Here is a 21,312-nt window from a genome sequence, read left to right on the forward strand (position 1 = left end):
AACCCAGTGCTGCCCCCAAGCCCACAAGTCCAACATTAGCCCATATGTCTGACACCAATCCACAAAGTCCTCCTTCATCTCACAAAATACTCACAATGACACCAACTGCAGGAGGAAAGCTGAGTCAGTGAATGTGTAAGCATCTCAGTGCTAGCAGGGGTCTCCACACAGCTGCTCCAGCACCCAGGGCTGCAATGGGGTAGGTCCATGTGGCTTCTCCTCATGGATGTCTCTCAGGAAGTGAGCCTTGCAAGCTAAAGGAGGGAACTGGCTAAGGCAGCTGCACCCTGGTCCGACCATCACAAAGCAAGAGACCCAAGAACTAGAAAGGCGAGGCTCACTGAGCCATTTATCCCTCCGCTCTTCAATTAACCCCACATGTTATTATCAGCCAGGTTGGCACAATAAACTAACTATTTCACCATTGTTGTATCCACTGTGTTAAGCCATCCAGTTGGGAGTCTTCTTCCTTTCTGCTGACCCTCTATTTAGCAGGCATGATGTGTTCTTCCAGAGATTGGTCTCTCTTGGTAACCTGCTCAAAGTACATGAGATGAAGTCTCACCATCCTTGCTTCTAAGGAGCATCCTGGCTTTACTGTTGGTTGGTTGGTAACAAACTTGTATGTCATAAAAGAATCCAGGTACATTTCAGTTTGGCTTACATCCTTTTACAGCCTTTGTTAGTCTGGGTAGACTAGAGAAACAAATCCATGGACACACATAGGTGTAAAAGAAAGATTTATATACAAGAGCAATTGAACATTGAGAAAGCATCCTAACCCAGTTCAGTCCAAGTCCATAAGTCCGATAGTAGCCCATAAGTCCGATTCCAATCTATAAAGTCCTCTTCAGACTCACGAAACACATGCAATGATGCTGAATGCAGGAAGATCCCAGGCCAGTGGGTAGAAAGCCTTTGAATCCAATAGCGTTGTAAGCATCTCAGCGCTAGCAGGGGTCTCTCTGTGGCTTCTCCAGCTTCAGAGGTCTGGTTGCATCAGGATGGGTCCATGTGTCTTGTTAGCTGCTATGTCTCCCAGGGAGTGGCAGAGAAATGTCTCCAGCCCCTAAGGAGGAAGTACTGGATTTCCCAGAATCCTTAGGGGAAAGCTATGCTCACATAGACGCCTCATTGGCTGTGACCCAATTGACAGAGTAGACTCCACCCCTTCACTCTTAATCCTCAATTTGACAAATGATTATATATGTACCACACAGCCACTCAGACCAATGTTTCGATCTGGTGGATGAGAAATCTGAAGGGTTTTTAAGGCTGTGAGACTTCTCTCTCACTCGCTCTCTCAATTTATTTACTTTAAAAATGTATATATTTCCCCCCTCTTGTCTGTGCACTACACTACGGACAAAGAACAACATATTCTGTGTAGTTGAACAGCCTACCAATCAGATCAAATCAGCAACAGTGTCCCATTAAACCCCAGTACCTGTGGTTCTTTTTTGTTTTCCTTTCTCACCCTCCCTCCCTCCATAATTTCCTGTCCCTCCTCTCGTCCCCTTCTCCCTAGCTTCATTGTAATCTGTAAAGTCTTAACCGTCAGTGTGAAAACCATTTTTGTTTTTATTTTCCTTTATAATCTTGGCGTCATAGAATATTTAGCTTCACGGAGTCACTAACTTTGCAAAGCATGATGTTCCCTACTTTGGCCCACGTCTGAAGAGGTTTGACCATGTCACCCCTGTTTTTTAAGGATGCATAATATCCCATTGTAGGATTGTACCAGAGTTAGTTTATCCATCCCCTCTATAGTTTGAGTATTGTTTCCATCTCTTTGCTATTATAATAATTGCTGTAACAATCATAGATGTGCACCTGTCTGTTTGTGGCTTTCTGTTGTTTTCATTTCTTTAGGATAGGTACCAAGTGGAGAGATCGCAGGCTCCTAAGGCATTTGTGTTTGCATTTGTTTAAGGAAGCGCCACATTCTTTTCCGTAGGAGTTGCACAATTCTACAGGCTCGTCAGCAATACACGACTGCCACAATCTATCCGGCATTTATTGTTTTTGGCTTTGTTTTTAAGGTGGCTAAGAGTGTCATGTGAAGAGGTATCTCATTGTTTTAATTTGCATTTCTTTTATTGCTCATGGATGGCACCATTTCTTCTTATGATTGTTGACTGCCTGGATGTTGTCTTTAGTAAATTGCCTGTTCATGCTTTGTGCCCATTTTTTATTGAGTTATTTGTATTTTTCTTATTAATGTGTTCTAGTTTTCTATAGATTTTTAAAATTAGCCCATTATCTGACATATCATTGTTAAATGTTTTTCCCAATCTGTGGATTCTCTTTGAACTCTTTTGATGTCTTAAAGTCTCAGTCCTCTGTTTTGTCTTTGAGAGTGTATTTTTCTTTATGTTTGGTAATGTATTTATGCCTTATTTTAGGGCCCTTAAATTTGTCCCTGTTTTTTCATTGATGGTCGTTTGGGTTCTAAGATTTATATTTAGGTCTTTAATCAATCTTGAGTTTGTTTGTTTGTTTGTGTGTTTTTAATATGATGTGAGGTATGGGTCTTGTTTCATCCTTTTGCAAATGAAAATCCAATTTTTCCCACCATTAATTGAAAAGGCTATCTCTTCCCCCACCTAACGTGTTTTAGTTCTTTATCAAAGATCAAGTGTCTGTAGGTACCTGGTTGTATTTCTGGGTTCTCGATTCTAATCTGTTGGTCTTCAGGTCTACCATTGTACCAATCCCAAGCTCATGATCACCCTATATAGTAGGTTTCAAAATCTTGGAATGAAAGACCTCCTACTTTGTTTTGTCTTTTAAGAGTGTTAGTTTATCCTGGGTTTCTTTCCTCTCCATATAAAGTTGGTGATTACTTTTTCCATTTCTTTGAAGAATTGTGCTGGGATTTGGATTGGATATGAATCCAATTACATTGGAAAACAGAAAAAGAATCAGTGCATTTGAATTATGGTCCTGGCGGAAAATACTGAAAGTACCCTGGACTGCCAAAAGCACAAACCAATCTGTCTTGGAAAAAGTACAGCTAGAATTCTCCTTATAGTCAATGGTGAGACTTCATCTCACATACTTTGGACATGTTATCAGGAGAAACTAGTCCCGGCAAAGGGACATCATGCTAGGTAGAATAGATAAGCGCGGTGCTTTAGACTGTGTTGGCTAGAGAAGCAAATCCAGAGACCTCAAATGTGTGTAAGAGAGAGCTTTTTATCAAAGAGCAATTGTATAGTGAGAAAACATTCAAGCCCAGTCCGGATCAAGTCCATAAGTCCAACACTACTCCATAAGTCTGATACTAGACCATAAATCCCTCTTCAGACTACACACAATGATGCAGAATGCAGAAAGATCACAGGCCGGTGGGTGAAAAGTCATGTAGATCCAATGGCAGTGGACTCATCTCCAGGGCTCTTGCTGCTTTCAGCATGACTCCATGTGATTTGTCAACAGGAAGGTGAAGTAGAGAGAGAGAATGAGAGAGAGAGTGGCCTGCCCCTTCTGATGGTAGACTCGAGAGGAAGTTCCCAGAATCCTCATGAGAAGGCCATGTCCACAAGGAGGCATCATCAGGCTGTGACTGATTGACAGGCTAGACTCCACCAGTAGACCCTTTTATCAAGTTGACTTGAAATTGTGTGATACCACACAGTGTAAAAGAGGATGTCAACACGATGGATCGACACAGTGGCGGAATCCATGGTCTCAAGCTTCGGAAAAATTGAGAGGTTGGTACAGGGCCGGGCAGTGTTTTGATCTGTTGCTTTGAGTCAGAACCAACTCAATGGCATCTAATAACAAGTTTCATGTTATGGTCTATTTGTCTCTTCGTTTCTATAAGAAATAAATTAATATATTTTGAAGGTCTTTCATTTGGTACATATTAATTGTGGTTGGAATGTCTTGCTCAGTTGAAGTTTTCATGTTGCCCTGCTTTGTCTCTCATGAGGTCTTCTACTCCGATGTCTATTTTGTCAGAGATCAAGGTTGTTACTCCTGCTTTCTTTTGACCGCCATTAGCATGGTAGATAGATATTTTTTCCGTCCTTTGATGTCTAGTCTATGCTTGTCTTATGTCTGAGGTGTGTTTCTTGCAAGCAGCATATTAAAGGCTCGTTAAAAAAGAAATACATTCTGTTAGTCTCTGTCTCATAACTGGTGAATTCAATCCACTTATGTTCAATGTTGCCATGTATAAGTATGTTTTTATTGCTGTCATTTGTAATGTTTTTTAATGATGACATTGGTTTCAATGTTCATAATTTGTACATATTCCTTTTGCTTATAATTTTTGTTAATATTTTCTTTGCTTTATTTTTATCTTTATCTTACTGCTTAGCATGCTTATATAATTTTCTTTTTTCTTTTTGGTTTTTCAGGATACAACCTTTTCTTTGAGGACCATTGGGTTTTTTTTGTGTGTTTTTTTTCCAAATTCAAAACAGTTTGTTGTCTTTTAAGAACAACTAGTTACCTTCTTCGTTTGATTGTAAATTATATACTCTGTTCCCTGTATTTTTTTTTCTGTTGTCTTCATTGCAGAAATGTTATCTGTGATTCCTTATTTTGGTTCACATAATTGTTTCACTTTGTGTATTACTCACATAGGATTTTTTCTCCATAACAAGGTCTTTTATGGCAATTTTAGGTTTCTGCCTATTGTTGTTGTTGATTCTCTGTTCAGAAAACTCCTTTAAAAATTTTTTGAAGGGTAGTCTTGTTTTTGCAAATTCCTTGAGTTCATCTTTATCTGAAAATGATTTTATTACTCTCTCATATTTGAGGAATAATATGCTGGATATAAGATTCTTGGTTAGTTGCCAGTTTTTTTCTTTAAAAAATTGGAATATATTCAATCCATTTCCTTCTTGCCTGCATGGTTTTGATAAAGTTTAACTTATCCTGATTAATTGGCCTTTAGATATTATTTTGTTTGTTTGTTTGTTTGTTTGTTTGTTTTCTAATGCTGCTCCAAGGATTGTTTCCTTTTCTTTAGTGTGAGAAAGTTTGAATATAATGTGTCATGGTGATTTCCATGAGCTTGATTCTGTTTGGAGTTCTCTGGGTTTCTTGAGTAGCTATTTTGTGTTCTGTCATGAGAAATCCTCCTTTACTATTTCATCAACTATTTTCTCTGTAGTTAATATTTCATCTCTCATTTCTGGGATATTTATCAAATGTAAATTGTTCTTTTTTTAAAAGTGTCCCATAGAATTCTTAGGTTTCTTTCAGCTTTTCTTTCTTTCTTTCTTTTTTGTATTTTGTCTTCTTATATTTGGGGCTTGAGAGAATTGTCTCGAGAGCACGGATTCATTATTCCATTGTTTACATCCTTTTGATTTATTCATTCAAAGTGTAATCCAATTGTAATATTTTAGTGTTTGCTGTTTGAATTTCTATTTGGTTTTGTTGAATTATTTATAAATTTTCATTTATTTTGTCAGATGGGTTTTGTAGTGACTTCCCAAGTTGCTGTTTTATTTTTTCTTCTGTATTTCTACCAATTTTTCCCTCAAATTGCTTCAAGTAGCTGGATCTCCCTCATAGGAAGACCTGAAGCTTTCTCTCCTCCCCAAGACCTCCCCTGGGTGCTCATCTGTATGTATATTCCAATTAATTTGATTCTTTTCTCTTGTTTCCAGATGTGCAGTTATTGACTATTGCTTTCGAGACGCAGTATTGTGTGTGCGCACGCGCACAAAGCAATCCCTATGCACGTACTGTATAACCCAGTTAACTAAAGGCTGCCAGGTGGTCTGGCACTCGTCTACCTGTAGGGCAGAGTTGAAGCAGAAAACAATTCAATAATGTCTCCGTCAAAATCCCAGTTTCAAGGCTGGCTCACAGGACATGCCAGACAATGACCAGTACCCCCCCCCCCAACACGACTGGGAGATAAGAGACTGTCTTAAACACTGCGCAAGCACACACCACCCATGCTGTTTCCAAGGACCCTGTGTGTCACAGTAGGGCCCAGTTCCTATGTAGGGTGGGCCAACAGGTAAGCAGGTGATAATACTCAAATCTCTGCCGTGCTGATGCTTTCCCGGACACCTGTCCACCTAATTTCACATCTCCCCGGGGCGGGCCAGCCCTTCAGTGCTCGGGGAAAGTTCTAATACAGTCTAGTCCCCATAGTTCCAGTCAGGCTTAAGAGTCAGGTTATAACCTCCCTAAAGCTCCCCTATCCCGATGAAATGCAGTGAGGGGATCAGGACCCTCTCAGCCCCAGGGGGCAGAAGCCTGCGAATCTTCCTACTCAAATTCGAAATCCACCTAGCCAGGTGTGGATGAGAAGGGAGGGGTTGTCTAGGGAAGTTCGGACATCAGAGATGGAGGATGGAGGAGAGGGATGACTGTTGGGATGGCTCTGCAGGAGTCCTGCTGGGTGGAATATCTGGATTTTTTAAAGGATTCTTTGTGTCAGTTTCTCCCTGTGAGATGCCTAGATGCAATCAGCAGAAGTTTCCTTTCCTTGGGGGTGGGGTGGGGGGTGGGGGATGGAGGGTGGAGGGTGGGGGGGTTGGGGGGCGGGGTGGGATGGGGAGCTCAGAACTCAAGCTGCTGAAATGTGTCCACTTTTTTCAAAGTTCCTTTGTCGGTTTCCCAGAGGCTCTGGCTGTGTGGCCACATTGGATGCCCCTCCCCGCTTTTACTGGCTTTACTTATTCTAAGACCAATTAATTAGTTTATATCCCTCTGGTAGTCCGTGACCATGAAATATTCAGTATTTCTCACCAACACCATATTTCTATGGTCTTCCTTATTCGTTTTCCAACTTTCATATGCTTATGAGGCCCCTGAAACCACCAACACTTGGTTGTCTGCACCTTAGTTCTCCAAAAAGGACAACCTTGCCTGGTAACACTTTTAAAAGACTTTTGTCTGAAGCGGGTATAGATTACAAGTTTATGGCAAGGGATATCGATGGGTTCAAACAGTTAAGCCCTTGATTATTTGCCAGGTCAAACCTAACCAGAGGTGCCTCCATGGAAAGAACTGGCATTTTACAGCCTTGGAAACCCTGTGGAGTGAGCACAGCCCTCCTCTACACACACAAGGTGTCCCTACACTGGACATCAACTCAATGACAACTAGTTTCGTTGGAGGCGGTAGGAGTTTGCGTGTGCATTTTAAAATGACGTCTTACTTCTTTAACAGACTCTTCAGTGGGTTTGTCTTCAGCATTTCCTTGGCAGACTCATTTTCCCACTAATATCCATGTTTCCTGCATATTTGGGTCAGAGCTGCAATGAGCCAGATGCCAGGGCCTCTTTCTCATCTTCTCTTGCTGCTGAGAGTGGTCATGTGACACCACTCAGGCCAATAAGAGGAAGTATACTGGGTTCTCTAATCTATTTCTTCTTTCTAACTTAAAATAAAACCTCATGATTCCTGGAATTATACAGAAGCTTCAGAAAGCTCATGGGGAAATGGGATGAACTGATCATGGGATTTTTCCATGAACTTAAAAAACCCTGCTCTGAGTTACGATCAATTCATACAAATGACTTAGAAGAAAGTCTCAGTGATCTACTGGGTGCAGTGGAACCCTTAAGCCAAGCTTGTTTATATGTTTACCATGCAGGGACTCCATCCTGACGTGTACAAGATGTTTCATATGTGCCAAGTGCCCTGCATGCAAAGACACCCAAACCCACTACTCATTAGGCCAATGCTGACTCAGAGTGACCCTGGCAGGACAGGGTAGCACCGCTCCTGTGGGTTTCCGAGACTGTTAATGTGGGTAAACTCGCTTAATCCTCAATCTCTCCTAAGAGGGAGGGTCTAGTTTTAGTTCCATTTCCTAGACGAGGGAATCAAAGCTCGGAGGAAGAAGTAACTTGCAGAGAGATGTATAAGAGGTAGGATCTGAGGACAGGGGCTTGGTCCTGAAGGTCTCACCCTAATGACACCAGTTTGGACTGTGCAGGAACTTGTCTCTCTGTCCCCACTGCAGGCCCCCTGGCCAGGCCCAGACCACGGGAGCACCTGATTACTTTTTCTGCAAAGGAACAGAGAGCAAATCTTTTAGCGGTGCGACTACTCCATGTTGCCGTAGTGAAGGGAAAGCAGCTAGCGACAGCTATGTAGACAAATGGGCATGGCTATGCTCCATGAGCCTTCATTTAAAAAAATCATACTTGGGTTATAGCACGCCAAGCCTGAGTGAGCCAACCCCAAACGTGACCCTACCAGTCCTTGTTGAAAGCAATCGCTGGCTCCCCAGTGCCGTCGACATCCATCTCACATTTAGATGCCTGATGCTCAGCGTGGGGACAGCCTCGCAGTCACTCTGCGATCAAAGTGCTGGGCCAGAACCTGCGTCCTCACCCTCAGCTGACCTCTTCTTAGAAACCAGCATTTCAGGCCCACTCCAAAACCAAAACCAAGCCCCCTCGCCCTGGAGTCTGCTCTGGTCCATGCCAGTCCCACGAATTACGGAGGAGAGCGCACCCCTCCTTAATACTTAGGGAGGCAGGTGCCCAGGACTTTCTTCCGCAGCATCATGGGATGAGTTTGAACTGCCAGCACCCAGCTGTTGGGTTAGCCTTGGAGCACGCATGGTTGACACCACGCCGGGGCATGTCCCCACGGTGGACCTGCTGAGTCAGAACCTGCACTTCCTTGGAACTGCAGGTGGTTTGCTCTGGCTTCAGAACTCTGGGTGGCTAGTACCTTCCTGCCTCTCCCCGAGCATCCTTTGCCACCAAAGCTCCTCTGCCCACAGGCCCAGCCTTTTGCCTGCCACGCTGAGATACTCCTCCCTTCTCTCTGCCGGACGATACATTCTTCAAGTCCAGTTCCCTTAGCTGCCTAAGTTCTAATCGTCCGGACCTCCGGCTAGATGTCCCTTCTTCTGAGCGGCCCTCCCTGGACCCCGGAGCTGCATGGGTAGCATCCTTCTGAGCTTTCATACCGTTCCCAGGCACGCGCCCCACACGGCGTCGTGCATTCTGCCCTTCGGCTCACGAGCTCCTGAGTGAGAAGGCACCCTGCCTCGTCCCTGCCGTGCGAGCACAGCAGCCTGTGCGATCCAAAGATGACCATCACAGAATTTGAATGTGGTGAAGAAAAAACGATCAGATAAAATTATAAACACCCAATTTGTAGAAGACTATGGAGGACCGTGGGAGCCCCAAACCCACCCGCAGAGTATCTAGTCAGGCTGAGCCAACGGCTAGGGCCTCAAATAGCCTTGTTATCAGGCCGAGACCATTGCAACCCTGATGCTGTGGGATCGAACCCAACACTTGGTCAGCTGACACCCCCTCGCGGCACGAACTGAATTTGTCCTGGGGGCAAGTATTTCCTACTTGCTCCTTGATAAGAAATTTCCTCCCTCGAGTTTTGAATGTTGATGGGGTTCCTTTCCGTCTTACGAATTATGTGTACTGTTGTCTTTATTATGATTTTTAAACTTACCACCTTAGGGGTGATTTTGTTCTTTATTGTTTTCTGTTGGGGCTCCCGGCTGTGAATCACAAGAGGGGTGGATGCATAATGAGAATAACTGATGCAAGGGGTTTTGGAGAATGCAGGCGGGGGGAGGGGGTTGATGGGGAGGGAAAGGGGATTTCCAGAGTAAATAATGAAGGAGGGAGAGAGCAGAGAGCTCTAGAACTGACGTGATTGCACACTGATTTTAAAGGCGATTTAACCATGTGTGTGTATGCGGGGGGGGGGACTCACTAAGACTGTCCAATATACAATGCCCATTGATATGACTGAATGATTGAACTATTGAATTATGTGACATGTAAGTGACGTGCCCATAAAACTGTTGGGGGAAGAAAGAAACCAACGCAGGGAGAGTTCCCGGAAGAGTAGAAGCTCAGTAAACACTCACTGCAAAAAAGAGGAGCTGATACCAAAGGCTCAAATAGAAAGTACATGTTTAGAAAATGAAGGCAACCTATGTACAAATACGCTTGATAGAATTGTTATAAGAGCTGTAAGAGCCTGGGAGAGGGACAGCAGAGAAGGGGGGAAGGGAGACTCCGGATAGGGCAAGATATGACAAAATAATGATGTATAAATTACCAAGGGCATATGAGGGAGGGGGGAATGGGGAGGGAGGGGGGAAAAAAAGAGGACCTGATGCAAGGGGCTTAAGTGGAGAGCAAATGCCTTGAGAATGATTGGGGCAGGGAATTATGGATGTGCTTTATACAATTGATGTATGTATATGTATGGATTATGGTAAGAGTTGTATGAGTCCCTAATAAAATGTAAAAGAAGAAAAGAGAAAAAAATGATTAGGGCAAAGACTGTACAGATGTGCTTTATACAATTGATGTATGTATATGTATGAACTGTGAAAAGAATTGTATCAGCCCCAATAAATTGTTAAAATAAATAAAAGAGAAAAAAAGAAAGAAAAGAGCTATAAGAGCCCCAAATGAGATGATCTTTAAAAAATAAGAATAAAATAAACACTCGTTGAAAACAAAATAGAGAGGGGCAGGAAAAAAGAGGAGCCGACACCAAGGGCTCAAGTAGAAAGTACATGTTTAGAAAATGATGATGACAACATATGTGCAAATGTGCTTGATACAATTGATTGTGGATTGTTATAAAAGCTGTACGAGCCCCCAATAAAATGATCTTAAAAAAAAAAAAAAGACACTAAGGCCTTCCTGTAGACAAGTCTCCCCCAAGAGTTAGGCTGTGGCTGCAGACTCTCCAACTTCTACCTGGCGGAGTGGCTGGCTGCACACACCCCTCCTCGGCCTCAAAGCGTCCCCCTCCCTGCACACCCGGTGAGTGTTCATATGAGGGAATGTTGTTGTTTGGAGAAGGCCTGGGGGCCTACGCGATTTCTCACCAAAATGCTTCAACTATAAATTAGCCACAGGGTAAGAGTTGACTCTTGTGTTTGGACACGGGAGGGAGGGGAGGAGAAAGAAGGGAGGTGGGAGTGAGAGGGAAGGGGTGGGAGGAGAACATCCTACATAAGGAAAAAGAAAAAAAGTCCAAATCCAACTCATAGCAACCTGATGGGGCAAAGTAGAATGGAGCCTGTGGGTTCCCAGTACTGACAGAAAGGTGCCCTAGTGGTGCTGTGGGTAAAGTATTGGGCTGCTAGCCCTAACACTGGGAGTTCAAGGCCACCTCGGGGGACAGTGAGGTTGTCTTCTCCTGTGAAGATTTACAAGGTCGCCCTGAGCTGGAGTCCACTTGATGGCAGGCAGTGGGAAGCTACACAGACTGCCACATCTTTCTTCCCCCGGGTGGCTGGTGTGTTAAAACTGCCTGCCTTTCAGTGACAATTGGTGGCTCTTTTTCATGAGGACAAGGAGCCCTGGTAATGTAGTGGGTTACCAGATGGGCTGGGAACCACAAGGTCAGCGGTTGGAATCCAATGACTGCTCCGTAGAAGAAACATGTGACTTTTCCTCCCCTAAAAGATCTGCTGCTTCATACACTCCAAGAGGCAGTTCTACTCTGCCCTAGAGGCTGAATGGGCGGGAAAGCAGAAGGCAGGGTTTGGGTTTGGGCTTTTTAATGACGGACTTGAAAACTGGGGTGAGGTGGGGGTGGGGAGCAGAGAGCATGCCTGCAAAGCTACGACCTGGCCTGCTTTCCCATCTCAGTGCAATTCTGTGTGAGCAATACCCCCAGATTCCCAGCCTGGAAAAACTCGCAGCACCCTCAGGCCGAGAGCAGCTGAGGCTTACGTGAAGAACCACAGGCCAGCATCTGTCAACACAGGCAAGACCTGACAGCCACTGCAGAGGTTGCTACGAGTTCCTTTATTAATAAAGCAGAGTATAAAAGACCACGGTTCTCAAATTATCCATATGATTAAAAGAAGCAAAACGACTCCCACCCGAAACAGAAAATCAAGGACAGTCTTCAACTAACCGGACCATGGAAATGAGGTGGGATCCCAGTATCTTTTTCACAGATGAACTCTCTCCGAATCACTCTTTGGCCTCTGCTAGTGGAACAAAATTTATGCTGGGAGGGATTGCATCATAACACACAGTTTGGGGTCATCACATACATATTGCAATAACAAATTAGGAATGTTTTATGTCAAGTGACTACATCAAGGCATGTTTTATGGTTTTAGAGCAAAACCCGCTAAAAATATTCCTAGCTGATCCTTCAGAAACCAGCTAAGATGCCATTTAGCTGCATGGTAAACTCTGTCCTCTCTGTACACAGAACGGCCGGGATGAGTCACACCCCCTCCCACCTTGCACTTGCTTTTCCCCCACCAAACTCTGTGCTATGTAGGTACAAAATGCACGGCAGTAGACGCATGATTTGGGGGAAAAAATTAACATTTTCCACGGTGACACACACTGAACTTGCTTCCATCTCAAAGGACATTGGAAACATTAGGGTTGGTTTTCCCCATCTTCCCCCCAAAAAGGTGGGAATTAGAAGAAAAAGCCGGTGGTCAGGTTCAATTGACAGGCTCCAAGAGGTTAGAAGGCACCACTTTAGATGGATGATAGTGTAATTCCCTCAGACACCAGACAGGAATAGCCATACCCAGGCAGGAAGGGCCATTTAGGTAATGAGAGTGGTAACAACTCTAAGAGGCTTAAGCCCAAGGACTAGCACCGTGGTTGCTGGTGTTCAAGGGCACCTGTGATCATTGCTAAGGCACTGGCTGAAATTCCACTTTAAAAACATTTTAAAATTTAATTAATTCTAAAATTAAAATACAAATAGAGAAGAAACAAGTTCTTCTGCAATCCTTCCTGATTACTCATCTGTAAACGCCAACAGAGCCAAGGAGTTTCGCCCAGAGTCACCCGGAAAAGAAAGGCTGACAAGTACCCTCCCCCCCCCTCCCCTCCCCAATCCTGGTTGGTTTGATGTACGAGCTCTTGGCCCTTCTGGGAATGGAGTTAAGTGCTATCTGTGACCGGGTTAATTTTTTTGGCAGTTGTTTCTACAATACAGCTTAGCTCTGGGAAACAAAGAAGACCTGAAATATTACAGCCCTAACTATATATAACAACATTGTAACCATAACAATAAATATAGCCTTATCCACACTGAGTGGGGTTAGCTGTGTAAGGTAGGGGTCGCAAACTGGTAGCGCTGGGTGCAATGAAATCTTTTATTTGGCCCACGTGGTGCTTTGAACATCTTGCAATTATTAGTTCAATCAAGTTTCATTAAAAAAATTTTTTAAAAACTAGATTGCTAACCCCCACCCCACCCCCCACCTTCTTTTAAATCAAGCGGCTGAGTGTGCGACCCCTCCTGGTTTGGAATTGCACATACCTAAAAATGTGTCTCCTACCCCAAACTTGTCTCACACCCTCCTACAATGTTCACGCCGCCTCGCCCCTCACTTCCATCTGAGCTCACCCTTCCTGAATTCTTCCGATTTCTTTGGCTCCCTCACATTCTCCCTCTTTCTGCTTCAGTTTCATTTCACACACAGAAAATCTCCTACTCCCAGCCCACAAGCATTCCAGAATGGCTCCTAAGGCTGGCCAGCAGGAGCTCTTACAGGGCGTTTTAGACCAAAATGGCTGATTCATATTCCCCGAAACAGTTTCTTCGGGGGCTGGTTAGAATTTTTTTCCTACTTCTTTTTTTTTTTTTTTTAAGTTACATGAGCAATGTTGAGCCTTCCTGTCTGAGAATAATTGCATCTATGAGTCTCCAGTATCAAGCACACACCAAAAAATGTGCACATTTTAAATGAAAGCTGTGACAGAGCCCTAATAAAATACAGAACCGAGCTTAATTTAAGTGCTTTGGGCAATTGTCACACCTGGCAAATATGCCATATTATCTCATTTGTACATAGTACATGTTTGGAGGACTAAACATTGATCAAAATTGATCTAAATCTCTAGGTTTGGGTCACCGCCTACAGAGAACAATGCTCTTAGTGGCATTTAAATAAAACATTGATATCTTCAAGATTCACAAAGACAATGCCCCATTAATTAAAAAATAATATCTTTCTAACACTTGAGGATGGTTGAGGCTTTGGAAACTTAAACTGTAAAAAACTACAAGAACACTATGCTACTAGACATATGCTTCAAAATGCTATCAAAATTTTAAAAAGAGAAATCCATCAAGTCAGCTTTAAAAAATTAGGAAATGCTACTTTTATAGCTTTATAGTCCTCTGAGATCCTTGCTGTCCCCCAGGAGACTTAATGGCTACAGGAGAAAGTACAGCTGGGTATAGAAGTATATTAAAAAGTTCATGGAAAAATTCCATTCTCTTTTATTTCCAATTTCCATGAACTTTTAAAAGTCCATATATATATGAATATATATGTATATGTGTGTATATAAACACATATACATATGATTTACTCTTAGCATTTATTTTAAAAACTAATTTAAAGAACACTGTGCAGTTGGTAGCTTTGCAGGAAGTTGATAGGATGACCCATTTGCTAAATGCAGTACCTTATGACCTAACACTAACCTTGGAGACTAGGAGTGACCTGTATGGTACCAGAGGAGTCATTCCCACAATAACCTCAAAGAAACAGCATATCAGTTCCTGCTATTTCTCTTACAGCCCATGGTGTCAAAGACTCTAAGAAATCTATATAGCCCTTATGAGAAGTCCCTGTGAACCATTTAGTCACAATGATTTCTTGCAGTGCCTTAGTGGGTCCCCTAAGGAGAAAAGGTTTACAGAAACCCCAGAAAATAGCTCAGCAAGTAAACACTGGCCCCCATTCAACAGCTGATTTTTCCTTCCAACTTTTACCTGTAAGAAATCCCAAAGTATAACACTGAGACTTATTGTTTTTCCAATCAGGGGAAGGGATAATAAAAGTAAAAAATCAAACTCATTGCTGGTGAGTTGATTCAGATTCTTGGTAACTCCATGAGCTAACAAGTAGAAGTGCCCCATAGAGTTCTCAGGGGTAATCTATGCCACCGTCGTGTGCCAGGCCATTCTTTGAGCATGGTGCTCTCATGCTCAAACAGCCAACCTTGAGGTTGCAGCCAATCAAAAATGACTTGTACCACCCTGGCTCCTAGGGGATGCTGGACTATTCTAAGCTGGAACTTTAGAGTTGATAGAAATTTCAGGATTGTTAAAATTTGGGTAAGAAGAGACAGGAGACTTCAAAATACACTCAGCCTGGTGACATTTAAATCCAAAGAGAACAAAGAACAGATGTTCTCAGTGCCTGTTTCCCTGGCTGGTATTTCCCCCTCTGCTCTTCAAGCAGAGAGCCCATAATTCTAAACCCTAAAGAAAGCATTTGGGCAGAACCAACAGCTCTTCAAAACTGGCCATGTGGACAATAGGAGAGGCACAAGTGTAACCTCAGACCAGGCCACTAGTGAATGTGGACTGAGAGCACAGATTACATCCTGGGCACTGCAAACCAGCATTTCATCTTATTTCACTCATTAAAGCAGAAAGAAATCTCCATGCCCCCCCCCCAAAAAAAATCTCCATCTCCAACCAGCAGCAAATCCTGGAGACAAACTCTACAGAGGTAAGATACATCTTTCTCCAAACCCAACTTGTTTTAAGCTCTCACCAATGCTCTTTTATACACACAAGTTGCTACTTTACATTGTGTCTGACTCCTAATTGACTGGCTGGACTCTAGTCCCAGCTTGTGCCCTGAAAAGATATTCAGCAAGGCTGCCCATTTCATAAGTATAATGAGCACGGGGCAACCAAGTACCTACTAAGTAGCTTCTTTTAAGTTTAGGGGCAAAGAGGGGGCTGTGTCTTAAGAAGCTATAGATGGAACATTCCCCTGTAGCTAGTTTTAGCTTCCTCTACCGGCTTCCCCTAACTGCCAGGCCTTGGAATGAAGCATCCACACAGCACAACGTTGAGACTAGTCCTTGGCTCTAACAGGGAGCACCGGTGACATAGTATGTTCTGTGCTATGAGCTTTTGCCCATGGAGTGGGAGCGTCCACGGGGATAGTTCTGCCTTATCCTGCAGGGTTGCTGCAAGTCAGAATGGACTCTGGCAGCGAGATCGGTTTGGGTTTGTTCTGCAGCTCATCTCGCCGCCCCCCCCCCCCCCCCATGAAACCTGCTGAATGGCCCTCCTCCCCTTCACGCCACAGGAGCAGCTTTGGGGAACTTTGGCCATGTGGGGGCAGTGTCTGGGTTTATGGTTCATCTTCAGGGAATCGCTGACTGAGCTGACTCCGAGGTGAGGGGCACCTGGCAAGGTAACGGGGACCCCCGTAGGGCCGGAGAAGCTGAGGCAGCCTTCTCCACGTGGACAGCAAGCGGGCCGCCGCACGTTCCCGGGCGCGAGGGTCAAAAGGCGCCAGGAGGTCGATTGGGTGAGCTTCACGCAGCACCTTGGGCAGGGGGCCCAACTCCGCAGCTGCCCGCGCAGGCCCCAGGACGCAGTGGAAGAGCACCTGGCGTTGTAGCAGGCAGTCCCGAAGGAACTGCACCAGCTCCTCCAAGCGCTCGCCCAGGTGCACCTCCTCCCATGCCTGCGCAGGTGTCCCTTTGCTCAAGAGCACCGCCAGCAGCGCCGACTTGAGCACATAGGAGGACAAGATGCGCCCCCATTGGGTGGCAGCTATCGGGTCCAGCCCGCGGGCCCCCAGGTCTCGAAGGGCCTTCAGCAACTGCAAACACTTGAGGTAGCAGGCACCTGGAGGGGCCCGTTCCTGCAGCCAGGTGAGCAGCCTCTGCTCCTGGCGCGCTGTGTTCACGCCCCACAGTGCATCGGGGCGCAGACCTGCTGGAAGCTCGGACAAAGGCCCGCTGGGAGACGGTAGCGGCGGTGGGGCCACCAGGAACGCGCCATCGCCCAGGTGGACGGCGGGGATCAGGCGCACGGCCATGGAAAGCCGACAGCAGCCGTAGTCTGTGCGGCAGGGCAGGATGTGCAGGGTGGGCGGCTGCTCCAGGCCGCCGGGGGTCAGGCTGACCCGACAGCGCTCCTCCAGGCTGTAGCGCACAGTGGCCAGACAGCGCTGCAGGTGGGCCTGAAACCAACGCAGCACCAGCATGGCGGAGAGGTGGTGTCGCCCGCGCATGTGCACGCAGAAGCCGTCTGCGAAGGGCTTGCAGTTCCGGAGCCAGTGGCCCGACGGGGCCCCGGATGGCGAGGGCGGCGCCTTGAGGGTGCCCAAGAAGCAGCCGCGGAAAGCCGGGGCGAGCGCGGGCTCCGCGCACAGGCTCCGTGGCTCCAGCGCCACCAGCGGCGGGAGGCGCAGCGGCACCAGCACGTCGAAGCCGTCGGGCCGTCGGATCTTATGCTGCTCGTAGGCGCTGCCCACTTGGATGAAGTCTCCGCGGAAGGCCAAGGCCAGCGCCCCCCCGGGGATGGGGCCTCGGGACGTGCGGGCACGGCCAGCCCTCACCAGTTCGCCCACAATCCGGCTGACGTGCGCCTTGCTGTGGCCCAGCACGTGGGGGGACAGGCGCACTTCGTGCTCATAGTAACTCTCCAGCAAGACGCCCAGGCCCGGCTCTCCGAAGGGTCTTGGGGACAAGGCGGGGTGGGGCCCCGAGCGGGGGGGCCCGGGCAGGAAGCGCTGGCGGACAGCGTGGCGGCAGCGCAGCAGGACGTAGCCCAGGAGCAGCAGGACGGCCGCCTTGAGCAGTGGGAAGCCACAGTCGGCGCCGTCCCGGGCTTCGGCCCGAGCGCCCCCGCTCCCCCGCAGGACGTGGTAGAGGCACACGAGCGCGGTGCACAGGCCGGTGACCAGCGGCCAGAAGACGCGCAGGTTCAGGGTGTAGTGCACCGACATGCTGGCCGCCCCGGACAGCGGCGGCCCGGCGGCCCAGGGCGCGAGCCCCGGCGGCGTCCTCGGCCCAGCATGCGCGCAGCGCCCGGGCCCCGGCTGCGGCCCCGGCTCGGGCTCGGGCTCTGGCTCCGGCTCCGGCTGCTTCACCCCGGCGGCTGTCCCCGCCGGCCAGGGCCCGGGGAAGCCGCTCTCCAGCTCGGCCTCCGCTCCCAGCTCAAGTTTTCCTTCCAGCTGCGGCCCGCCCTGCACTCGCGGGCTCCGGGCCGCGCCCTGCGCCGCCTGCGCTCGGCGCCCTGCCCGGCGGCCCTCCCCGCCCGGCACCCCGGCACGCTGCCCTGGGCCAGCTTCGAGCCCGGCCCCGCCTAGCCGCTGACCCTTACGGTCCCGCCTGTGGCCGGTGGACCCGGGCCTTTTCTCCGCGCCCCTCTGCGCTCGCTCGTTCCGTTACTCGGGCCCCGCGAGTTGCCTCTGCTTCCTAGGAGAGGTGAGGCCGCAGCGGCTAGCGGGGGAGGAAATGCCGAAGTCTGGAGCCGAGCTCAGAGGAGGCGGGCGGGCGGGGTCTGCCCCTGCCCGAGCCTCCGCCTTCGAGCGACGTGGGGCAGCGGGAGGGACTTCGGGACGCGCGCGCTCTCTCGGCTCGGGCCTCCCGCGGGCCACCCCCATTCTCCCTCCCCAAAGGCAGACCTGGAAAGGCTACGGTTCCGGGACGGTGGCCTGGCGCAGGGCGGCTCTGGGGTGGAGTTTGAAGTTACGCTGGAAGGTTGCAAAGGAAAAGAAAATGCCCACGTCGCGGCTGCAGCCACCCCACCCTCCGCCCCAGCAGCAAGCCGTGGTATCCTGCAGGCTAGGGACAGCAGGGGCCCACCAGTTACGGAGCACCTCCGTGACAGTGGAAGCCCCGGGACAGCTAACTGCAAGGGCTGCGGTTTGGAAAACACCAGGTGATCTGTGGGAGAAAGAGGAGACCCTGCACTACTCCCTTAACGATTTCTGGACCCCGAAACCCACCGGAAGTCGGAATCGACGGGAGGGCCGTGAGTTTGGGTTTGTTTTCTTTTGTGTTGTTTTGAAAGCAGATGTCAACAGTGGACTCAAGCAGCAACAACTATGAGGCTGATGCAGGCCCAGGCAGGGTTTCCTTCTGTTGACTTGCCCTGAGTCCAACCCACCTGACTGGCTTACCACCCCCTCCACGTACCAGAAGGAGGCTAGCCACTGGGGAAGTGGCAGAGTTCACATATTCACCAGGTTCCAGCCCTGCCCTGGCATCGAAGGCCTTGGGTCAGAAAAGAAAACGCCCTAAAGAGAAAGAAATCAGAAGAGAAAGGTTCAGCTCTGCGGCAGCTCCCGATGGAAACAAAATTCCGGTGATGAACACGACTGGTTCCTTCCCAGGGGACACATCCACGTCTGAAAAGGGGAGGGGCCCGGCCTTGGGAACAATCGCAGCTCTTCCCTAAACGGCCCCCGAATGTCCTGCAGATTCACTCATTTGCTCCTCACTCGAAGTCCCCAGGGGATGAAATGGTGATTGTTCAGCTCCAGTGTTTTCAGATGAAATAGAGGCACGGGCAGATTAAGCTGCTTGCCTACTGCCACATAGCCTCAGCAGAGCTAAGCTTTGAACCCAAGTTCTGGCTTCTTCCAGAGGGTCAGGACTCCCCGGAAAGGGCCCACTTTAATGTCCCTTCCCTGTCTGCAGGGAATTTCCTTGGTGGGTCCTTCATCAGGGACTGCTTGGGGGGCAGTGGAGGCGGGGAGGGGGGTTCTGAGTCCCAGGAAAGCTGTTTTGTTTCTTTTTTTAACAGGGAGCAAGCCCTGTCTGAAAGAGTCTGGATTGATTTACAGTCGGATCAATCGTACCTTCCCTGTTCATGTGTGACAAGAGGTCAAACCAGGCTGCCAGCTGGGAGCCAGGCTCAGACTCAGAGGAAATTGCTCCCAGGAAATCCTGCATTGAGTTGTTAGGGTCAACAAACTGTTTTCAGACCCCGGCACCACAACTATTAGCCACAGACCCACAGTCATCAAGAAACACAGCTCAAATAAGCTTAAACAAGGTCCGAGATTTATTGTATCCTATCAGTTGAGAAGCCCGTGAGGTACAGTAAGGACCTCTTCAGACCTGCTTTCTTCTCGCTGTCTGTTAGCATTGACCTCCGGACCGTAAGAATCGCCCTTGGAGCCCAGCGGATTCCTATGTGGTGGAAATCAGATGTAACACACTCCTCCTCCAACTTCTCATCATTTCTGAAGCAAGCCCTCCTTGTCCTCCGTGACACACAGTTCTCTATTTCTTTGCTGGTCTTGGGCATTTGTTGTCATGGCTACACAGAATTTACAGCTCTTACTCACAGCTAAGGTGGCAAATTGGGGAAGTAACTTGGGAGGCAAGAGAGTTCTTCAACTGGGACAGCTTCCAACCAATACAGCTTTCAGAGTCTTCCCATAGCGCTGGCTGCAAGGGCTCCTCATGGCTCTGCTCAGGCAACTGTTGTAGCCCTTCAGGCACCCCGGCCCCACCCCCACCCCAACACACAAACACCGGGGAGCTCAACAAGCCATCTGCTTGAGAGTGCTCAGCTCGCCACCTGATACCATCTTCAGTGGTCGAGCTCCAGGCCCAGATGATAGCTCTTTTAGGAGGTTCTCAGCACATGAACCCCAGGTTCAAAAGCATGATCTGCTCCAGGCTCTTCTTGATGGTCCTGAGGTCCCCCTCATCTGCTGCGGGATCGGGCCTTATGTAAGCCTGTTGTCTGTCATCTAGTACCATGGAGCCAGTGCTGGCTCACCATGACCCTGTGCCCAACAGAAAGAAGCGCCGCCCATCCAGCCTCATCCAGGCAAGCACTGCCATGTTGGAGCTTATTGTTACCAGCACTGTGTCAGCCCCCCACCCCGATCCTGGCCCCCAGGCTTTCCTCTTTCCACCAAGTATGATTGCCTTTTCCAGGGCCTGGTCCCTCCTGCCAACACATTCCCCCACCCCTCCCACCCCCGTCCAGCTGTCACATCAGCCTGGACCCCTTACCCATGCTTGTTGCTCTTACCTGGTGTCAAATTGGCTCCCCAACCCATGGCATCCCCAGGCACATGAGTGAATGCTACCCACCCCTGTGCTGTCCCCACGATCGGTTGGGGATGGGACAGTTGTGATCACAGGGCTGTCACTGGCTGATATTGGGAAGGAGATCTTCAGACCGCGCTTGCTGGTTGTCTGTCTTAGTCTGGAAGCTCTGCTGAAACCTGCTCACTGTCATAGCAACCCTCAAGACTGCCACGCTGATGACCGTGCCGTAGCTACGTGTATGGTGTATTGACTTCTGATTGGTTGAAGCAAAAGTCCTCAGCGCTGTCCTGGCACGTGGGCTGCAGCCATTGGCTGCCCCCAGTGATTCCTCCCACTCTTCCCCACCGCCTCCACAGCACAGCTCAGGCTGCTTTCTCCCCCGCCTGCTCCGTGAAGACCACCTCCTCTGGATCTCTCTGCACCCACCCCCCGACCCCATAATCTCTCTTCTTCACATAGCTGCCAGTGATCTTTTAAAACCTGCATTCGAGTTTCATTGTTGCTATACTGAAGCCTGAGTGACTCATCTCCTCCCCACTACCCCTCTGGA

At 48.1% G+C, this 21,312-nt stretch overlaps 1 protein-coding gene across 1 annotated transcript; it reads right to left on the bottom strand.

Moving 5' to 3' along the window:
* Positions 1 to 11,725: 11,725 nt before the first annotated feature.
* On the bottom strand, positions 11,726 to 18,368 carry ITPRIPL2 (ITPRIP like 2). Its single transcript, XM_075564561.1, has one exon. The coding sequence runs from the start codon at positions 17,690 to 17,692 to the stop codon at positions 16,085 to 16,087; it is 1,608 nt and encodes a 535-aa protein (XP_075420676.1). The 5' UTR covers positions 17,693 to 18,368; the 3' UTR covers positions 11,726 to 16,084.
* Between the last annotated feature and the right edge of the window lie 2,944 nt (positions 18,369 to 21,312).

This window comes from Tenrec ecaudatus, chromosome 12, assembly GCF_050624435.1.
Source record: "Tenrec ecaudatus isolate mTenEca1 chromosome 12, mTenEca1.hap1, whole genome shotgun sequence".
Classification (NCBI taxonomy): Eukaryota; Metazoa; Chordata; class Mammalia; order Afrosoricida; family Tenrecidae; genus Tenrec; species Tenrec ecaudatus.